Genomic DNA, 14,799 nt, shown 5'->3' with positions numbered 1-14,799 from the left:
TACATTTGAAACCAGAAATTTACATACACAATATGAAAAGACACAAGATGTTTTTTTTTTTTTTTTTTTTTTTCTCTCACTGTCTGACATGAAATCAGATGAAACATTTTCAGTTTTTGGTCAATTAGGATTACTGAAACTATTTATATTTGCTGGATACCAGAGTAATGAGATAATCTTTCGTTACTTTCTTAAAAATCTCTTCAAAATCATAATAAATTCCTCTGTTTTGTTTTTCTAAGACATAGATGCGACCTGTAGTGACTTTGACTTTGGCACCGCCCTGCACATTGCCGCGTCTAACCTGTGTACATCCGCTGTCTCGTGTCTCTTGGAGCTGGGAGCCAATCCTGCTTTCAAAGTAAGCTACATCTTCTCTTCTTTGCTCTCTTAGAATCTTCTTTTTGTGTTTTTCTACATCAGTACAGTACATCTGGAGTCCATGTCCATTCATCCTTTTTTTATTTTTTACACTGTTCATCCAGTGGAGTGTCATGTGGAAACAGAAAACTATCCTCGTATTCAGATTAAAAAATGAAAAACTGTTGCAGCCTGAATTACTTTTTTTTTTTTTTTGTCCCCCACTAACATCAACGTGCCTCCTAATGGAAAAGACATCCATCAATCTTCTATACCGCTTATCTTCATTAGGGTCGCAGGTGTAAAGTCGAATTCACACTCACACCTATTCAACCATTTAACCATTCATTAACCATTCAACTCACACAGTACAATTTAGAGTCCACTCTTCAAAGAACCTACAATGGTTTTAGAATGTGGGAGGTACAAAAAAAACCCCAAAACTTTTAAATGCGTTTGTCATAGCTCAGTACTTTGGAGAAGCACTTTTTCCAGGCTAATACAGCCTTGAGTCTTTTTGGTATTTAGGGGATTTTCTGCCATTATTTTTTTGCATTATTCTTTCTTCTCTCAGCTGTGAATGATTGGTGCATGTCGATAGAGAACAATTTTCATCTCTCCCCTGAGCGTTCCAATCAAGGCTCCTTCTGGGTACTCCAGCACATTCAGAGGTGTTTCTAAGGTGCACACCTATTAACTGAGCTGTGTGCGCATCGATTCATTGTCATATTGGGAGGTTCATGGAAAGGGGAATTGTCGCCCCAGTTTGAGGTCCTTTATGGTCTTCTTTTGAACGCTTAAATTTTTTTATTTTTTTTTAAATCCATATCTCTGTACTTTCTCTACTTAGCAGTTCTGTAGCTGAGACTCACAGCATGAGGCTTTAAGTCGTGTCTGTTTTTTTCACTTTTAAGCAATTGTTTTATTTATTTTTTTGTAAATTTTTTTTAAAAAACACTCATCAAATAAAAGTCACTATAGTGATTGCAATTCTGGGTATTTATTTTTAAACAGAAAAGGTGCAACCCAACTTCAAAATCAACATGGTAATATAAGTTGAAATATGTTTAGATAAGTTTGGTAGTATGATGGAACATACAACATCTGTGTGTTGACATAGCCGAGTCACGTTTTAGAGTGTCATGATTTTGTCCCACCCCATTGTTCCTTACCCAGTTCTTTTTTTTTTTTGGGACTTCTTGAACTCAGCCAGAGAGCATCAAGCTCTTTCAAGACTTCAGCCAGGAGTGCAGAACTCAAGAGTCCTGGCTGTCTTAAAAGTTCTGTCATGACGTTTGAATGCAGAATTATGTCACCTTTTCACAACACTGTGTCTTAGCTCCTAAGGCCATTGTTGACCTCATGGTTTGGTTTCTGCTCTGATATTATCTGTGAGGCCATATAGCAACAGGTGTGTGTGTCTTTCCATATTAGGTCGAATCAATTTAACACAGGTGGATTCCAACCAAGGTCTGCAAATATGAAAGACGATCTTGAGTAAAGTTCAGACACAATGTTGCATTTTAAGTGTCGCAGCAAAAGGTCTGAATACAGTCCACATGATGTTTCAGGGTGTGCTGATGGGGAAAAAAAGGTATGCAAATCAGTATAGCAGAATGATGGAACACAACTAAGGTACATAAAAAAAGTAGAGTCATTCAGCCATTAAGTCACCCGCACAGTGCTCAGACTTTTTTCGCTGTTAATATACAGTGTTTCCTAATTATATTATTTTATTTTATTATAGATCCAGTAATTACTCAAGGTGACACGGTGTATGACTAGTTAGTACATCTGCCTCACAGTTCTGAGGACCTGGGGTCAAATCCGGCCTCCGCTGTGTGGAGTTTGCATGTTCTCCCCGTGCCTGTGTGGGTTTTCTCCGGGCACTCCGGTTTCCTCCCACATTCCAAAAACATGCGTGGTAGGTTAATTGAAGAATCTAAAATGCCCGTAGGTGTGAATGTGAGTGTGTCTACATGTACCCTGTGATTGGCTGGCGACCGGTTCAGGGTGTACCCCGCCTCTGGCCCAGTCAGCTAGAAAAGGCTCCAGCACACCTGTGACCCGAGGGGAGGCTAAACGGTATGGAAAACGGATGGATAATTACTCAATAAAATGCAAATAACTTATATTTCTACTACTTTATACCCATCAATGTATTTTTTGTTTTATTCAAGTGAACTACTCTATTACTTAGATGTCAGACAGATTAATACCGAAGATTTATCCTTTCTGCTAATAGTTTTTTTTCATTCTGATTAAAAGTGTCATGTTTACTGGAGCAACATGTAGCTTCCCAGAACTTTTAAACATGATTACACAGTATTTCATAGGGCGGTATTTTCCAATCCGCTTGTTTGTAATACAAATTACGGTTTATTAAAAATTAAATTAAATGAAAAGTCTTTCGTAACTGTTGTAAAACACTGAAAATGCTGATCGCAACTCTTCAGACCTGAAAGTTTGATCGTAAACGTGTTTGTGTGACCAACCATTGAAAAGCCAAGTCTTTAATTTATGGTATAGTAAATCTAGTAAATATTTCCATTCGTCACACTGCAGAGCTGAAAGCATTCAGAAACTATTATAGTTTGTCTAATTATTTAATACTAAAGCCTCATCATTTAATTCATACTCAAAGGGAATCTGTCAGGTTTTCAAGGAGTTTGAGGCAAGGAAGTGGAGGACCCAACTGCAGGGTAGCAGGGATGCAAGGCGGAGTGCCGGAATTTGAAAAAATGATTTATTTACAAAAACAAAGATGGCAAACAAGGTACATGGAAAAATCTAAATAGTAACTTAACAAAGTCCAAAAATCTATAATCAAAGTAACCAAAAAAAATAAACTACTCACCACTAATTAACGTGACGGGATATGGAAACATAGGCTAAGACAAACAACATTTGAGAAAAGACAATGCAGCAACACACTGACTGAAAGAAAGCAGGGAACTAAATACAAACAAATTGACGAGACAACAAAGAACACCTGGACAAGATTTTTTTTAATATAGAACTGCTCTTTTAGGGCTCACAGGGTTTGTGCAGGTTCATGTTTATTTTTATGTACTTTTTGCAGTGTCTTTTATTGTTGGATGTTGTTGAATAAGTATTGTTGGCTTATTGTGTTAAATCATTTTTACTGATTTATTTTTATTTTTTTCTCGTCAAATCGGTTTTGTTGTGTTGCCTCGCTTGTATAATGACAACTTTTGAGAGCTATTGCGACATGGACATGAAATTATTTGAGCATATTTTCCTTTGTACCGTTTAGATATGATAGATACAAACTAAAGGTTGATAACAATTTCTCTCTTTTGGAATTTATTTCCATTGTAAATATGTAGACATTATCCTGACTCTCCACTGGGTGTCACCAAAGCACTTTTTGCTGCATTTTTCCCTTTTCAAAGCTGCAACGGTTCTTTAATTCTTTATGCAAACCTCAAAATCCATGGGACCAAGGTTGATGTGGAAAATGCTCTTTTAACATCTTGAAATTGTGGTGGTTAGCATATTAGGTAGTTGCAGGTATTTGGCCACTGTCATAAGAAACTAAATTATAATTTAGGGAAGAAAAAGGCAAACCTCTTACACAATGGGGGGTGGCAAAGCAAAAATGATGTGACCCAATTATCCTACTTCTACTGTCACTCCTCTGCACTTCTTACCGTCATTAACAAGCTAAATCTCACCCTATAAATTATTTTAACCACTTATCCAATCCTCTGTGTTCATGCCATCATGATCATCCTCTTTGTATAAATTCAAGTAGAATGTTGTTCCTGAGTCAAGTCCAACATGGTCGTTGGAATAATGCAAATACACGATATTCCCAAAAGTATTTGCTCACCTGCCTTGACTTGATATAAATTTAAGTGACATCCCTTTCTTACCCCTCCTTGACCCGTCACCTTATCGTGGTGGAGGGGTTTGTGTGTCCCAATGATCCAAGGAGCTAAGTTGTCTGGGGCTTTATGCCCCTAGTAGGGTCACCCATGGCAAACAGGTCTGAGGTGAGGGACCAGACAAAGCACAGCTCAAAGACCCCTTATGAAGAAGACAAATTATGGACTCAGGTTTCCCTTTCCCGGATGCGGGTCACCGGGGCCCCCCTCTGGAGCCAGGCCTGGAGTTGGACCTTAAAGGAGAGCGCCTGGTTGCCGGGCCTGTACCCATGGGGCCCGGCCGGGCACAGCCCGAAAGGGTAACGTGGGTCCCCCTTCCAATGGGCTCACCACCTGTGGGAGAGGCCATAGGGGTCGGGTGCAGTGCGAGCTGGGCGGTGGTCGAAGGCCGGGACCTTGGCGATCCGATCCCCGACCAGAGCTGTGGCCCTAAGGTGGTCGGTGCCTGTCGTGGCGGCAATCCCCTAACCCGTTGGTGGACACCAATGGGGAGGGATGGCGTCAAGCTGAAGAAGGAGTCCTATCGGACCTTTTTGGCCTGTGGGACACCTGAGGCAGCTGATGGGTACCGGCTGGCCAAGCATAGTGCAGCTTTGGTGGTCGCAGAAGCAAAAACTCGGGCATGGGAAGAGTTCGGTGAGGCCATGGAGAAAGACTTCCGGACGGCTTCGAGGAAATTCTGGTCCACCATCCGACGTCTCAGGAGGGGAAAGCAGTGCACCATCACCACTGTCTATAGTGGGAATGGGGCGCTGCTGACCTTGACTCGGGACATTGTGAGCCGGTGGGGAGAATACTTCGAAGACCTCCTCAATTCCACCGACACGCCTTCCCCTGGGGCCTTGCCATTCCTCGGTGGCAAGGCCCCAGGGGTGGATAAGATTCGCCCGGAGTTCCTCAAGGGTCTGGATGTTGTAGGGCTGTCCTGGTTGACACGCCTCTGCAACATCGCGTGGACATCGGGGACAGTGCCTCTGGATTGGGAGACTGGGGTGGTGGTCCCCCTTTTTAAGAAGGGGGGCCGGAGGGTGTGTTCCAACTACAGGGGGATCACACTCCTCAGCCTCCCTGGTAAGGTCTATTCAGGGGTGCTGTAGAGGAGGGTCCGTCGGGGAGTTGAATCCCAGATTCAAGAGGAGCAGTATGGTTTTCGTCCTGGCCGTGGAACAGTTGACCAGCTCTACACCCTTGGCAGGGTCCTCGAGGGTGCATGGGAGTTCGCCCAACCAGTCTACATGTGTTTTGTGGACTTGGAGAAGGCGTTTGACCGTGTCCCTTGGGTGGTCCTGTGGGGGGTGCTTCGGGAGTATGGGGTACCGAACCCCCTGATACGGGCTGTTCGGTCCCTGTACGACCGGAGTCAGAGTTTGGTCCGCATATCTGGCAGTAAGTCGGACTCGTTTCCGGTGAGGGTTGGACTCCGCCAAGGCTGCCCTTTGTCACCGATTCTGTTCATATCTTTTATGGACAGAATTTCTAGGCGCAGCCGAGGCAGAGAGGGGGTACGGTTTGGTGGCCTCAGTATTGCATCTCTGCTTTTTGCAGATGATGTGGTTCTGTTGGCTTCATCAAGCCGTGACCTCCAACTCTCATTGGAGCAGTTCGCAGCCGAGTGTTTAGCGGCTGGGATGAGAATCAGCACCTCCAAATCTGAGACCATGGTCCTCAGTCGGAAAAGGGTGGCGTGCCCTCTCCAGGTCGGGGATGAGATCCTGCCCCAAGTGGAGGAGTTCAAGTATCTTGGGGTCTTGTTCACGAGTGAGGGAAGAATGGAACGGGAGATCGACACGCGGATCGGTGCAGCGTCTGCAGTGATGCGGACTTTGTATCGATCCGTTGTGGTAAAGAAGGAGCTAAGCCGAAAGGCGAAGCTCTCGATTTACCGGTCGATCTACGTTCTACGATCTACGTTCCCTCACCTATGGTCACGAGCTGTGGGTCGTGACCAAAAGAACGAGATCCTGGATACAAGCGGCCGAAATGAGTTTCCTCCGCAGGGTGTCCGGGCTCTCCCTTAGCGATAGGGTGAGAAACTCGGTCATCTGGGAGGATCTCAGAGTAGAGCCGTTGCTCCTTCACATCGAGAGGAGCCAGATGACGTGGCTGATTCTCATCCCAGTCGCTTCACACACTGCTGCGAACCGCTCCAGTGAGAGTTGGAGATCATGGCTTGATGAAGCCAACAGAACCACATCATCTGCAAAAAGCAGAGATGCAATACTGAGGCCACCAAACCGGACCCCATCTACGTCTCGGCTGCGCCTAGAAATTCTGTCCATAAAAGTTATTGAACATCCACTGCACATAAAAATCAGCCATGGTATATGATTGAGTATACTACCAGTGGCTCTTAATATACAATAGTCTAGGGTTTCTTTGTTGCCTTGTTACCTCTTATTGTTCAGCTCAAGACCAAAATTAAAAAGTGAAAACATCCTAAAATGTTCCATTTATTGCCATGACCTATGCTGTAAACAAACTAATGGTAAAGAACACAGCAGACACAACAAACATACTGTAATTGAAAAGGCCCTTTGCTAAGGATATGTGTTATTAACCATGATAATCAGTAAAAGTGCTTAAAACATTTTACTCCATCGACAAGAAAAAATTGCATTCCAATAGCAGGATATTTTGTTACTTTTCTGATCTGTCTAGCCAATAGCAACCCAAGATGCTATTAGTTATTTCCTCCATAGGAATCATATATAACATAATACAGTGCAGTGGAAAAAGTATTTGTCCCCTTCTCAAATTCTTAATTTTTTTTAACATATTTTTCTCATCTCATAGTTTTCTCATCACAAAAGGATTAGCAATCCCAGTTGTTGAAACTAATGTATACAAGTCACAAACGTTTAGCTTGTTGTGTGCCACTGTATTTATCGGTGGCAATGTACTGCCATTCAGATGAAAAGATGATGATCGATATTATTTATTGACTGAAGCATATGATTTACTTTTTAAACAACGGGCAGAATTTGTTTTACTGCACTTCTTCTACTATCAGCAATAGACAGAATAACAACATAAACACTTGCAAAATAGTGCAGACAGTTTGATTTTACGACTACTTGTGCTGACACAAGTCTTGTAGCAGACCGCTGAATAATGTGATCATGCACTGGAGGATTTATTGAGTACTGGTGTCGTAACAGTTCTGGAACACACTGTCTAAAATCCCCTGTGCCTGTGTCTCCCAGCTAATAATAATATTATGTGTGCAGCATGAAGGAGCTGCATTGAGGTAATTTGGCCTAATGCTCCAAACTATATGCAAGTGATTAAAAAAAAAAAATAAATCTATTTTTTAAAAACTTTCTTACAGCATTGCATTGAATGGTTATGATATTTCCAAGGGTTGGATCGCTCCAATCATTGAAACTTTTTTCAGACATGATCCGAATTCAATCATAGAGATACTCGTGAATTTTCTTAATGGACAACTGTATCGCTATGGTTGAAGTGTTTCCTGTAATAACTTATACATTAGGTCCTCTGTGGTCTTATATTACAGGACGATAAAGGCCAGTACCCAGCTGATGTTGTTCCTGAGCCCCTCGACATGCCCATAGAGATGGCAGATGCTGCCTCCCTGGCCAAAGAACTGCGGACCTTACTAGGAGAGGCTTTGCCACAGCCCAGCTCTCTGCCTTTAAGATTGCAAGTCCAGACCCCTCCTGCTCTTTCCGATAAAGCCAGGATAAAGCTTGCCTCAATAGGAATCCAGCTCGGTGACCGGGTGGTGATAGCTGGACATAAGGTGTGTGGTCAAGTCTTTGTTTAGTTCATAATTGTTTCTCTAACTCAAACCTTGATAATACAAAATTGTTCATGTACATCTTCTGAGGCGCACGAAAACAAAAACACTTCCTCATGGTAGTGAGTGAGTTATGGGTTAAAGAAATAGCTGTGCCCTTAAGAAAGAGTGTCGGTTATTAATGGTGACGCCTACTTTCAATATTTTAATTAGTTTTTTAGAAAATTCTGACCTTTAGCTGCTAAATTAATGCTTTATTGTAAAGTCATTTGCAGTGGTGGGTAGTCAGTAACATGCTGCATTTACTCCGTTAAATTTACTCACGTAACATTTTGGATAAATTGTATTTGTCAGAGTAGTTTGAATGCACCATACTTTTTACTTTTACGTGTTTATGTTAGGAAGAATCCATACTTTTACTCCGTTGACATGCCGCTTACTACTTACATTTAGCCATTATTGCATGCACAATCTATTTTTAGACTTCACCTTCGACTTCCCCATAGGGAGCAGTTGCGCCAATCCAACATGATCACTAGTGTCATTTGACTTCAGTTCGCCAACCAGACGTCACAAGGCAGTCACATGACTGCACACAAAGCCTTTGCGGGACAATCAAAATGACTCATTTTTGGGGGAAAATAACAGCTGTGCGAGTGTTTCCTTTAAAGACTCCAGAAAACAGCTTTTAGTCTCGCGTCTCCCCAAACGTGGATATTTCAGCCCACTTCTAGTCTGAGAAAACACCTTGCGGTAACTTGCAAATCTATTGTCGTTTTGGCAGTATATCTGGCAGCATTAGGCATATTTTATGGTCATAAATTACTGTAAAATCTCTCTCTCCCTCTCCGCCTCCCTCTCTCTCTCTTTAACACACACAATCAACAAGTCTTCAGCAAACAGCATCTTCATTCAGTCATTTCAGTGGGCATTTAAAAATCGAAATGAAGGTGGGTGGGTGTGGACTCATATTATTAATTTTTATTTTATTTGACTTTCATGCTTTTTTTTTTTTTTTTTTTTTTAAATCTGAAGTTACTCACATCTACTCTTTACTTGAGTAGTTTTTTTCACAGAGTACTTACTCAAGTAAATATTTGGAGGAATACTTTTTACTTGAGTCATATTACTGTGAAGTAACAGTACTCTTACTTGACTACAATATTTGGCCACACTACCCTATCTCTGGTCATTTGTCATAAGCTTTCCTAAGAAAGAAAACTAGTATAGAATTGCATTTCACATCTTTCACACAATAATAAAATACTACTACTCCTTCCTTCAAAACAGTGAGCCATTGTTAGATTTCTTTGGATTTCTCTGATAATAAAACCACTGCATGCCAATATGGACTCATTAACAGTTCTTTTTCTATCTGTGCCCTGGCTTTGATATGTGTTTCACTTACTCTCTTCTTATTGCACCCAGGAGCAATAGAAGGACGAAAGATAGAATCCGATCACCCACTGTTCCAGTCGTGTTAGCCTTCATTGACTGAACTTAGGCCTAAATTCAAACTAATTTACAAATGACTGAGCTAATACTGTATCTGTCTTGACTTTGCTAAAACATCCTCCAAATGTACTATGCCTCTATTACCAGTGTGCAGTTTTCATGATTGAAAAAGCACTGTGATCAAAGTGAGAGCTAAGCCATTTGTTGAATGCAAATTGCGTATGAGCCACATGGCTTGGTAAGGTTACAAAGAGGAAGTACCTTTTCTTCTTATCAAAGTAACCAGCCGTTGTCAGTGTTAAATTTGCTCAGATAAGATCATACTAACTGCCTCTTGTATAGACCAGTTTGTAAGGTGCAGTGTGTTTTGCAGTCACTGTGTTTATTCCTTGTTTTCACCTTCAGTCAAATATGCATGTTGTTGCCTTTGCAGGTTGGAACCCTGCAATTCTGTGGCAACACGGAGTTCTCTGGTGGTCTCTGGGCTGGAGTAGTGCTTGAGAAACCAGAGGGGAAGAATGATGGCTCTGTAGCAGGCGTCCAGTATTTTACCTGCCAACGCAAACACGGTAGGTCATAGCACAACCCTTGACTCATGTTAGAAATCAATTATTATGCAATCAGTATAATTCATTAGCAAGACTATGTATTACGAAGCGGAACTAGCAATAGCATTTTATCTTATTACTTTTTATTTTTTAATTTTTTTTAATTTTTTTTTACAGGAGTATTTGCTCCTCTCTCCAAGATAAGCAAACATTTGGAAAGACGTAAAAGGACCAATAAGGTGTCTACACCCGCACGCCCTCGTCGCATTGACCTGTCCCTCATTCCCCCCAAGACTAACACAGGGTTAGGTATGTAACTTAAGTCCAATTATCTCACGATCCAAATCTTCCTGCTTTCTACTTTTACAAAATGTGCCTTTTGCTTTTAGCATTTGTTTTACAGTTGTTGTCAAAAGTTGAGCTCTCAAAACAGACATTAAAGCTTGTTTGTATAGATTCCAATACATAAGCTTGATTGACGAGGACAACATCCATTGGGTAGTGTGCAGTGCCCAAAAGAAAAACAATCCTAGGGCAATCAGCTTTTTCATTCAAAGCAATAACAGATTGGAACAAAACCTGCACCGATTTTAAAACATTCTGCACAGACAAAAAACTTAACATGAAGAAATCAGACATGCCATCATTTATCTTCACTGGGGTCTGAGAGTGGGTTGAGGGATGATTTGTAATGGGAAGGGTTGCTGGGGTGGCGCACACTACTTGGACTTTCTACATACTTATTACTGTATGTAAAAAAAAAAAAAAAAAAAAAGCAAACATACATTCAATAATTTGAATAGGTTTGAACAGGATAATATTTCAAACCATCCGTCCATTTTCTATACCACTTATCCTGTTCAGGGAGAGTGGGAGCCTATCCCAGCTGACTGAAGAAAAAAAGGTGGACTACACCCTACACTGGTCGCCAGCCTATCAGAGGGCACATATAGAGACACATGACCATTCACACTCACATTGACACTGTCACTTAGGGCTTTTCAATTCCCAAGTTTATTTGTCGGATTATTATTATTTTTTTAAATCTTTTATTTTTTAGCTGCTCTCATAATTCAAAGCCCACACCCGCTGATGTGCACTGCTTACACTAACATCATAGCAAGAACAGGGAGGAGGAACTGTAATTTACACAGGCACAATCAGTGTTGCCAATTTGGCGATTTGGTCACTCTATTTAGCGACTTTTCCGACCCCTCTAGCGACTACAGTAATTCCCCGCTACAGTATATTGCGGTTCACACTTTGCGGTCCTGCTAACTCGCAGATTTTTTTTATGGCAGTATTATTACAGTTGTTACACTTTTTTATAATATACTGTTTGTATAATATTTTTGTGTGGTTCTTTGTGCTCTCTAAATATATTGTATATGTGAAGTTTGTATTATTTTAAGTTTTTAAAATCCTTTAAAAAAAATTTAAGTGCCGTAAATACTATAAAAAATGCTAAGAGCATTTAGGGTTGGGTATTTCTATATCGCAGCTTTCACTTATTGCGGGGTAGTCTGGAACGTAACCCCAGCAATGGAAGGGGGGATTACTGTATTTAAAAAGAAAAAAAATGACTAGCAACTTTACTTCCCGTGAAGAAACAGATTACACGAGTTGAATCATTTCACATTGTTTTCTGTTTGACAAGAAAGGTGGAAGGCAATCACGGAGACAGTGCTGGTGAACATTACCAAAAACACTGCAAAAGCAGTAATTTATCGACACGTTAGAAACTTTTGACACAAGGTATCTGCTTCATTTTAACGAGCTCGCCTTGCCTCACCTCTACAACGCTACATGAGAGAGCTCGAGGGTGTGAGACACTCTCGTCACTCTCACACTTATATATGGACCAACCGATCCATGCAGTTTGACTGCCCATATGTTACATTGTTGAACATTTAAAATGTTAATTTAGTAAGGATTTACAGTGGGAGGAAAACAATAATGTGAACCCTGTGGAATTTCTTCAATTTCTGCCTAAATGTGTCATAAAATGCATGTTGGTTGCACAATTAATCAAATTTTAATAGTGATTGCGATTTTGTATGCCACGGTTAAATGAGCCTGATCGTTGACAATTTATTTTGCATTTAACTCATTCAGTGCCAGGCGTCCCAGTTAAAATGGATATTTAACTTCTAAAGCAGTCAGTGGCACTGAATGTGTTATTGCGGGCACTACTACATATGAAAAGTGCTTCATTTGCAGCAATGCCTGCAACCTAGTCAGCCAGCCACCACGGGGCGAGTGGATGTTTAAGGCTTCATTAAGCTCCGGCACTGCGCTCCGGTGCCAACTTCAAAATAGGAGCATTAAATGGCATTGCTGTTCAATATAGTAATATATGAAGTTTTATTTTGAAGTTGGGCCTCTCAGCACATTGGCGGAGAGGAAGCGTGTCCCCGCAATAAAAATGAGTTTGACATCCCTGTCTTAGACAGATAGATAGATAGATAGATAGACGGTACGGAAAGTATTCAGACCCCCTTATATTTTTCACTCTTTGTTATTTTGCAGCCATTTGCTAAAATAATTTAAGTTCATATTTTTTCCTCAATGTACACACAGCACCCTATATTGACAGAAAAAAACAGAATTGTTGAAATGTTTGCAGATTTATTAAAAAATAAAAAAAATAAATATTACACAGCCGTAAGTATTCAGACCCTTTGTTCAGTATTTAGTAGAAGCATCCCTTTGAGCTAATACAGCCATGAGTATTTTTGGGAATGATGCAACAAGTTTTTCACACCTGGATTTGGGGATCCTCTGCCATTCCTCCTTGCTAATCCACTGGAGTTCTGTCAGGTTGGATGGTGAACGTTGGTGGACAGCCATTTTCAGGTCTGTCCAGAGATGCTCAATTGGGTTTAAGTTAGGGCTCTGGCTGGGCCATTCAAGAACAGTCACGGAGTTGTTCTGAAGCCTCTCCTTCGTTATTTTAGCTGTGTGATGAGGGTCATTGTCTTGTTGGAAGGTGAACCTTCGGCCCAGTCTGAGGTCCTAAGCACTCTGGAGAAGGTTTTCATCCAGGCTATCCCTGTACTTGGCCGCATTCATCTTTCCTTCGATTGCAACCAGTCATACTGTCCCTGCAGCTAAAAAATACCACAACAGCATGATGCTGCTACTATCCATGCTTCACTATCAGAATCAGAATCATCTTTATTTGCCAAGTATGTCCAAAACACACAAGGAATTTGTCTCCGGTAGTTGGAGCCGCTCTAGTACAACAGACAGTGAATTTACAGAGCACTTTGGAGACAGAGACATTGACAAAAACAATTGTGCAAAAAGATGCAGAGTCCTCTAGCACTTAGAGCTGTTCGAATGACTAATATTGCAATAGACCGGTGCAATGACCATTGTGCAAGGGGCGCTGAGACTTCAAGGAGTGTATGCGGTTTAAAGTGACAAGTAGTGCGATAATCTGGGACAATGTTGGTTGTGCAAATGTTACAGATACTCTTCAATCAGTGTGCAAATGGAGCAGATGCTACTCTGGCATGAGTGGCCAGTATATGCAAATAGTGCAGCATGGCGAGACAACTACAGTGAGTGCACGAGTTATACATAGGTAGACTATTGGGACTGTTTTGGACAGGTGATGAGCAGTGCCTGGTTTTCTCCACACATACCGCTTAGAATTAAGGCCAGAAAGTTCTATGTTGGTCTCATTAGAACAAATCTTATTTTCACACCATCTTGGAGTCCTTCAGGTGTTTTTTAGCAAACTCCATGGGGGCTTTCATGTGTCTTGCACTGAGGAGAGGCTTCCGTCGGGCCACTCTGCCATAAAGCCCCGACTGGTGGAGGGCTGCAGTGATGGTTGACTTCTAGAACTTTCTCCCATCTCCCGACTGCATCTCTGGAGCTTAGCCACAGTGATCTCTGGGTTCTTCTTTACCTCTCTCACCAAGGCTCTTCTCCCCCAATTGCTCCGTTTGGCCAGACGGCCAGCTCTAGGAAGGGTTCTGGTCGTCCCAAACATCTTCCATTTCAGGATTTTGGAGGCCACTGTGCTCTTAGGAACCTTAAGTGCAGCAGAAGATTTTTGTAACCTTGGCCTGTGCCTTGCCTTAATTCTGTCTCTGAGCTCTTCAGGCAGTTCCTTTGACCTCATGATTCTCATTTGCTCTGACATGGCACTGTGAGCTGTAAGGTCTTATATAGACAGGTCTGTGGGTTTCCTAATCAAGTCCAATCAGTATAATAAAACACAACTGAACTCCAATTAAGATGTAGAACTATCTCAATGATGATCAGAAGAAATGGACAGCACCCAAGTTAAATGTGAGTGTCACAGCAAAGGGTCTGAATACTTATGGCTGTGTGATATTTCAGTTTTTCTTTTTTAATAAATCTGCAAACATTTCAATTCCTTTTTTTTTCTGTCAATATGGGGTGCTGTGTGTACATTGAGGGAAAAAATAACTTAAATGATTTTAGCAAATGGCTGCAATATAACAAAGAGTGAAAAATTTAAGGTGGCCTGAATACTTTCCGTATTAGATAGATAGATACTTTATTCATTCTGTGAGGGAAATTACATGTACAATTCCAATGAAGTTGGGACGTTGTGTTAAACATAAATAAAAACAGAATACAATGATTTGCAAATCATGTTTAACCTATATTCAATTGAATACACTACAAAGACAAGATGTTTAATGTTCAAAGTGATAAACTTTATTGTTTTTAGCAAATAATCATTAACTTTGAATTTTATGGCTGCAACACGTTCCAAAAGAGC

At 41.2% G+C, this 14,799-nt stretch overlaps 1 protein-coding gene across 6 annotated transcripts in view; it reads left to right on the top strand.

Moving 5' to 3' along the window:
• LOC133488054 (CAP-Gly domain-containing linker protein 4-like) overlaps positions 1–14,799 on the top strand; it is a 44,842-nt gene that overhangs the window by 12,761 nt on the left and 17,282 nt on the right. For 5 of the 6 annotated variants that reach the window (XR_009791544.1, XR_009791543.1, XR_009791542.1 and 2 more), the window contains exons 6-9: positions 243–361; positions 7,789–8,034; positions 9,920–10,055; positions 10,212–10,343. Coding sequence is in view for 3 of the 6 variants with exons in the window: in XM_061795474.1 (XP_061651458.1) it covers positions 243–361; positions 7,789–8,034; positions 9,920–10,055; positions 10,212–10,343 (633 nt within the window). In the remaining 3 variants the exon portion in view is untranslated. The remainder of the gene's footprint in view (positions 1–242; positions 362–7,788; positions 8,035–9,919; positions 10,056–10,211; positions 10,344–14,799) is intronic. The other variant, XM_061795475.1, reaches the window with a different exon arrangement.

Source organism: Phyllopteryx taeniolatus, chromosome 13 (genome assembly GCF_024500385.1).
Source record: "Phyllopteryx taeniolatus isolate TA_2022b chromosome 13, UOR_Ptae_1.2, whole genome shotgun sequence".
In the NCBI taxonomy this organism is placed as follows: domain Eukaryota; kingdom Metazoa; phylum Chordata; class Actinopteri; order Syngnathiformes; family Syngnathidae; genus Phyllopteryx; species Phyllopteryx taeniolatus.
This window is presented reverse-complemented; position numbering and strand designations above follow the sequence as displayed.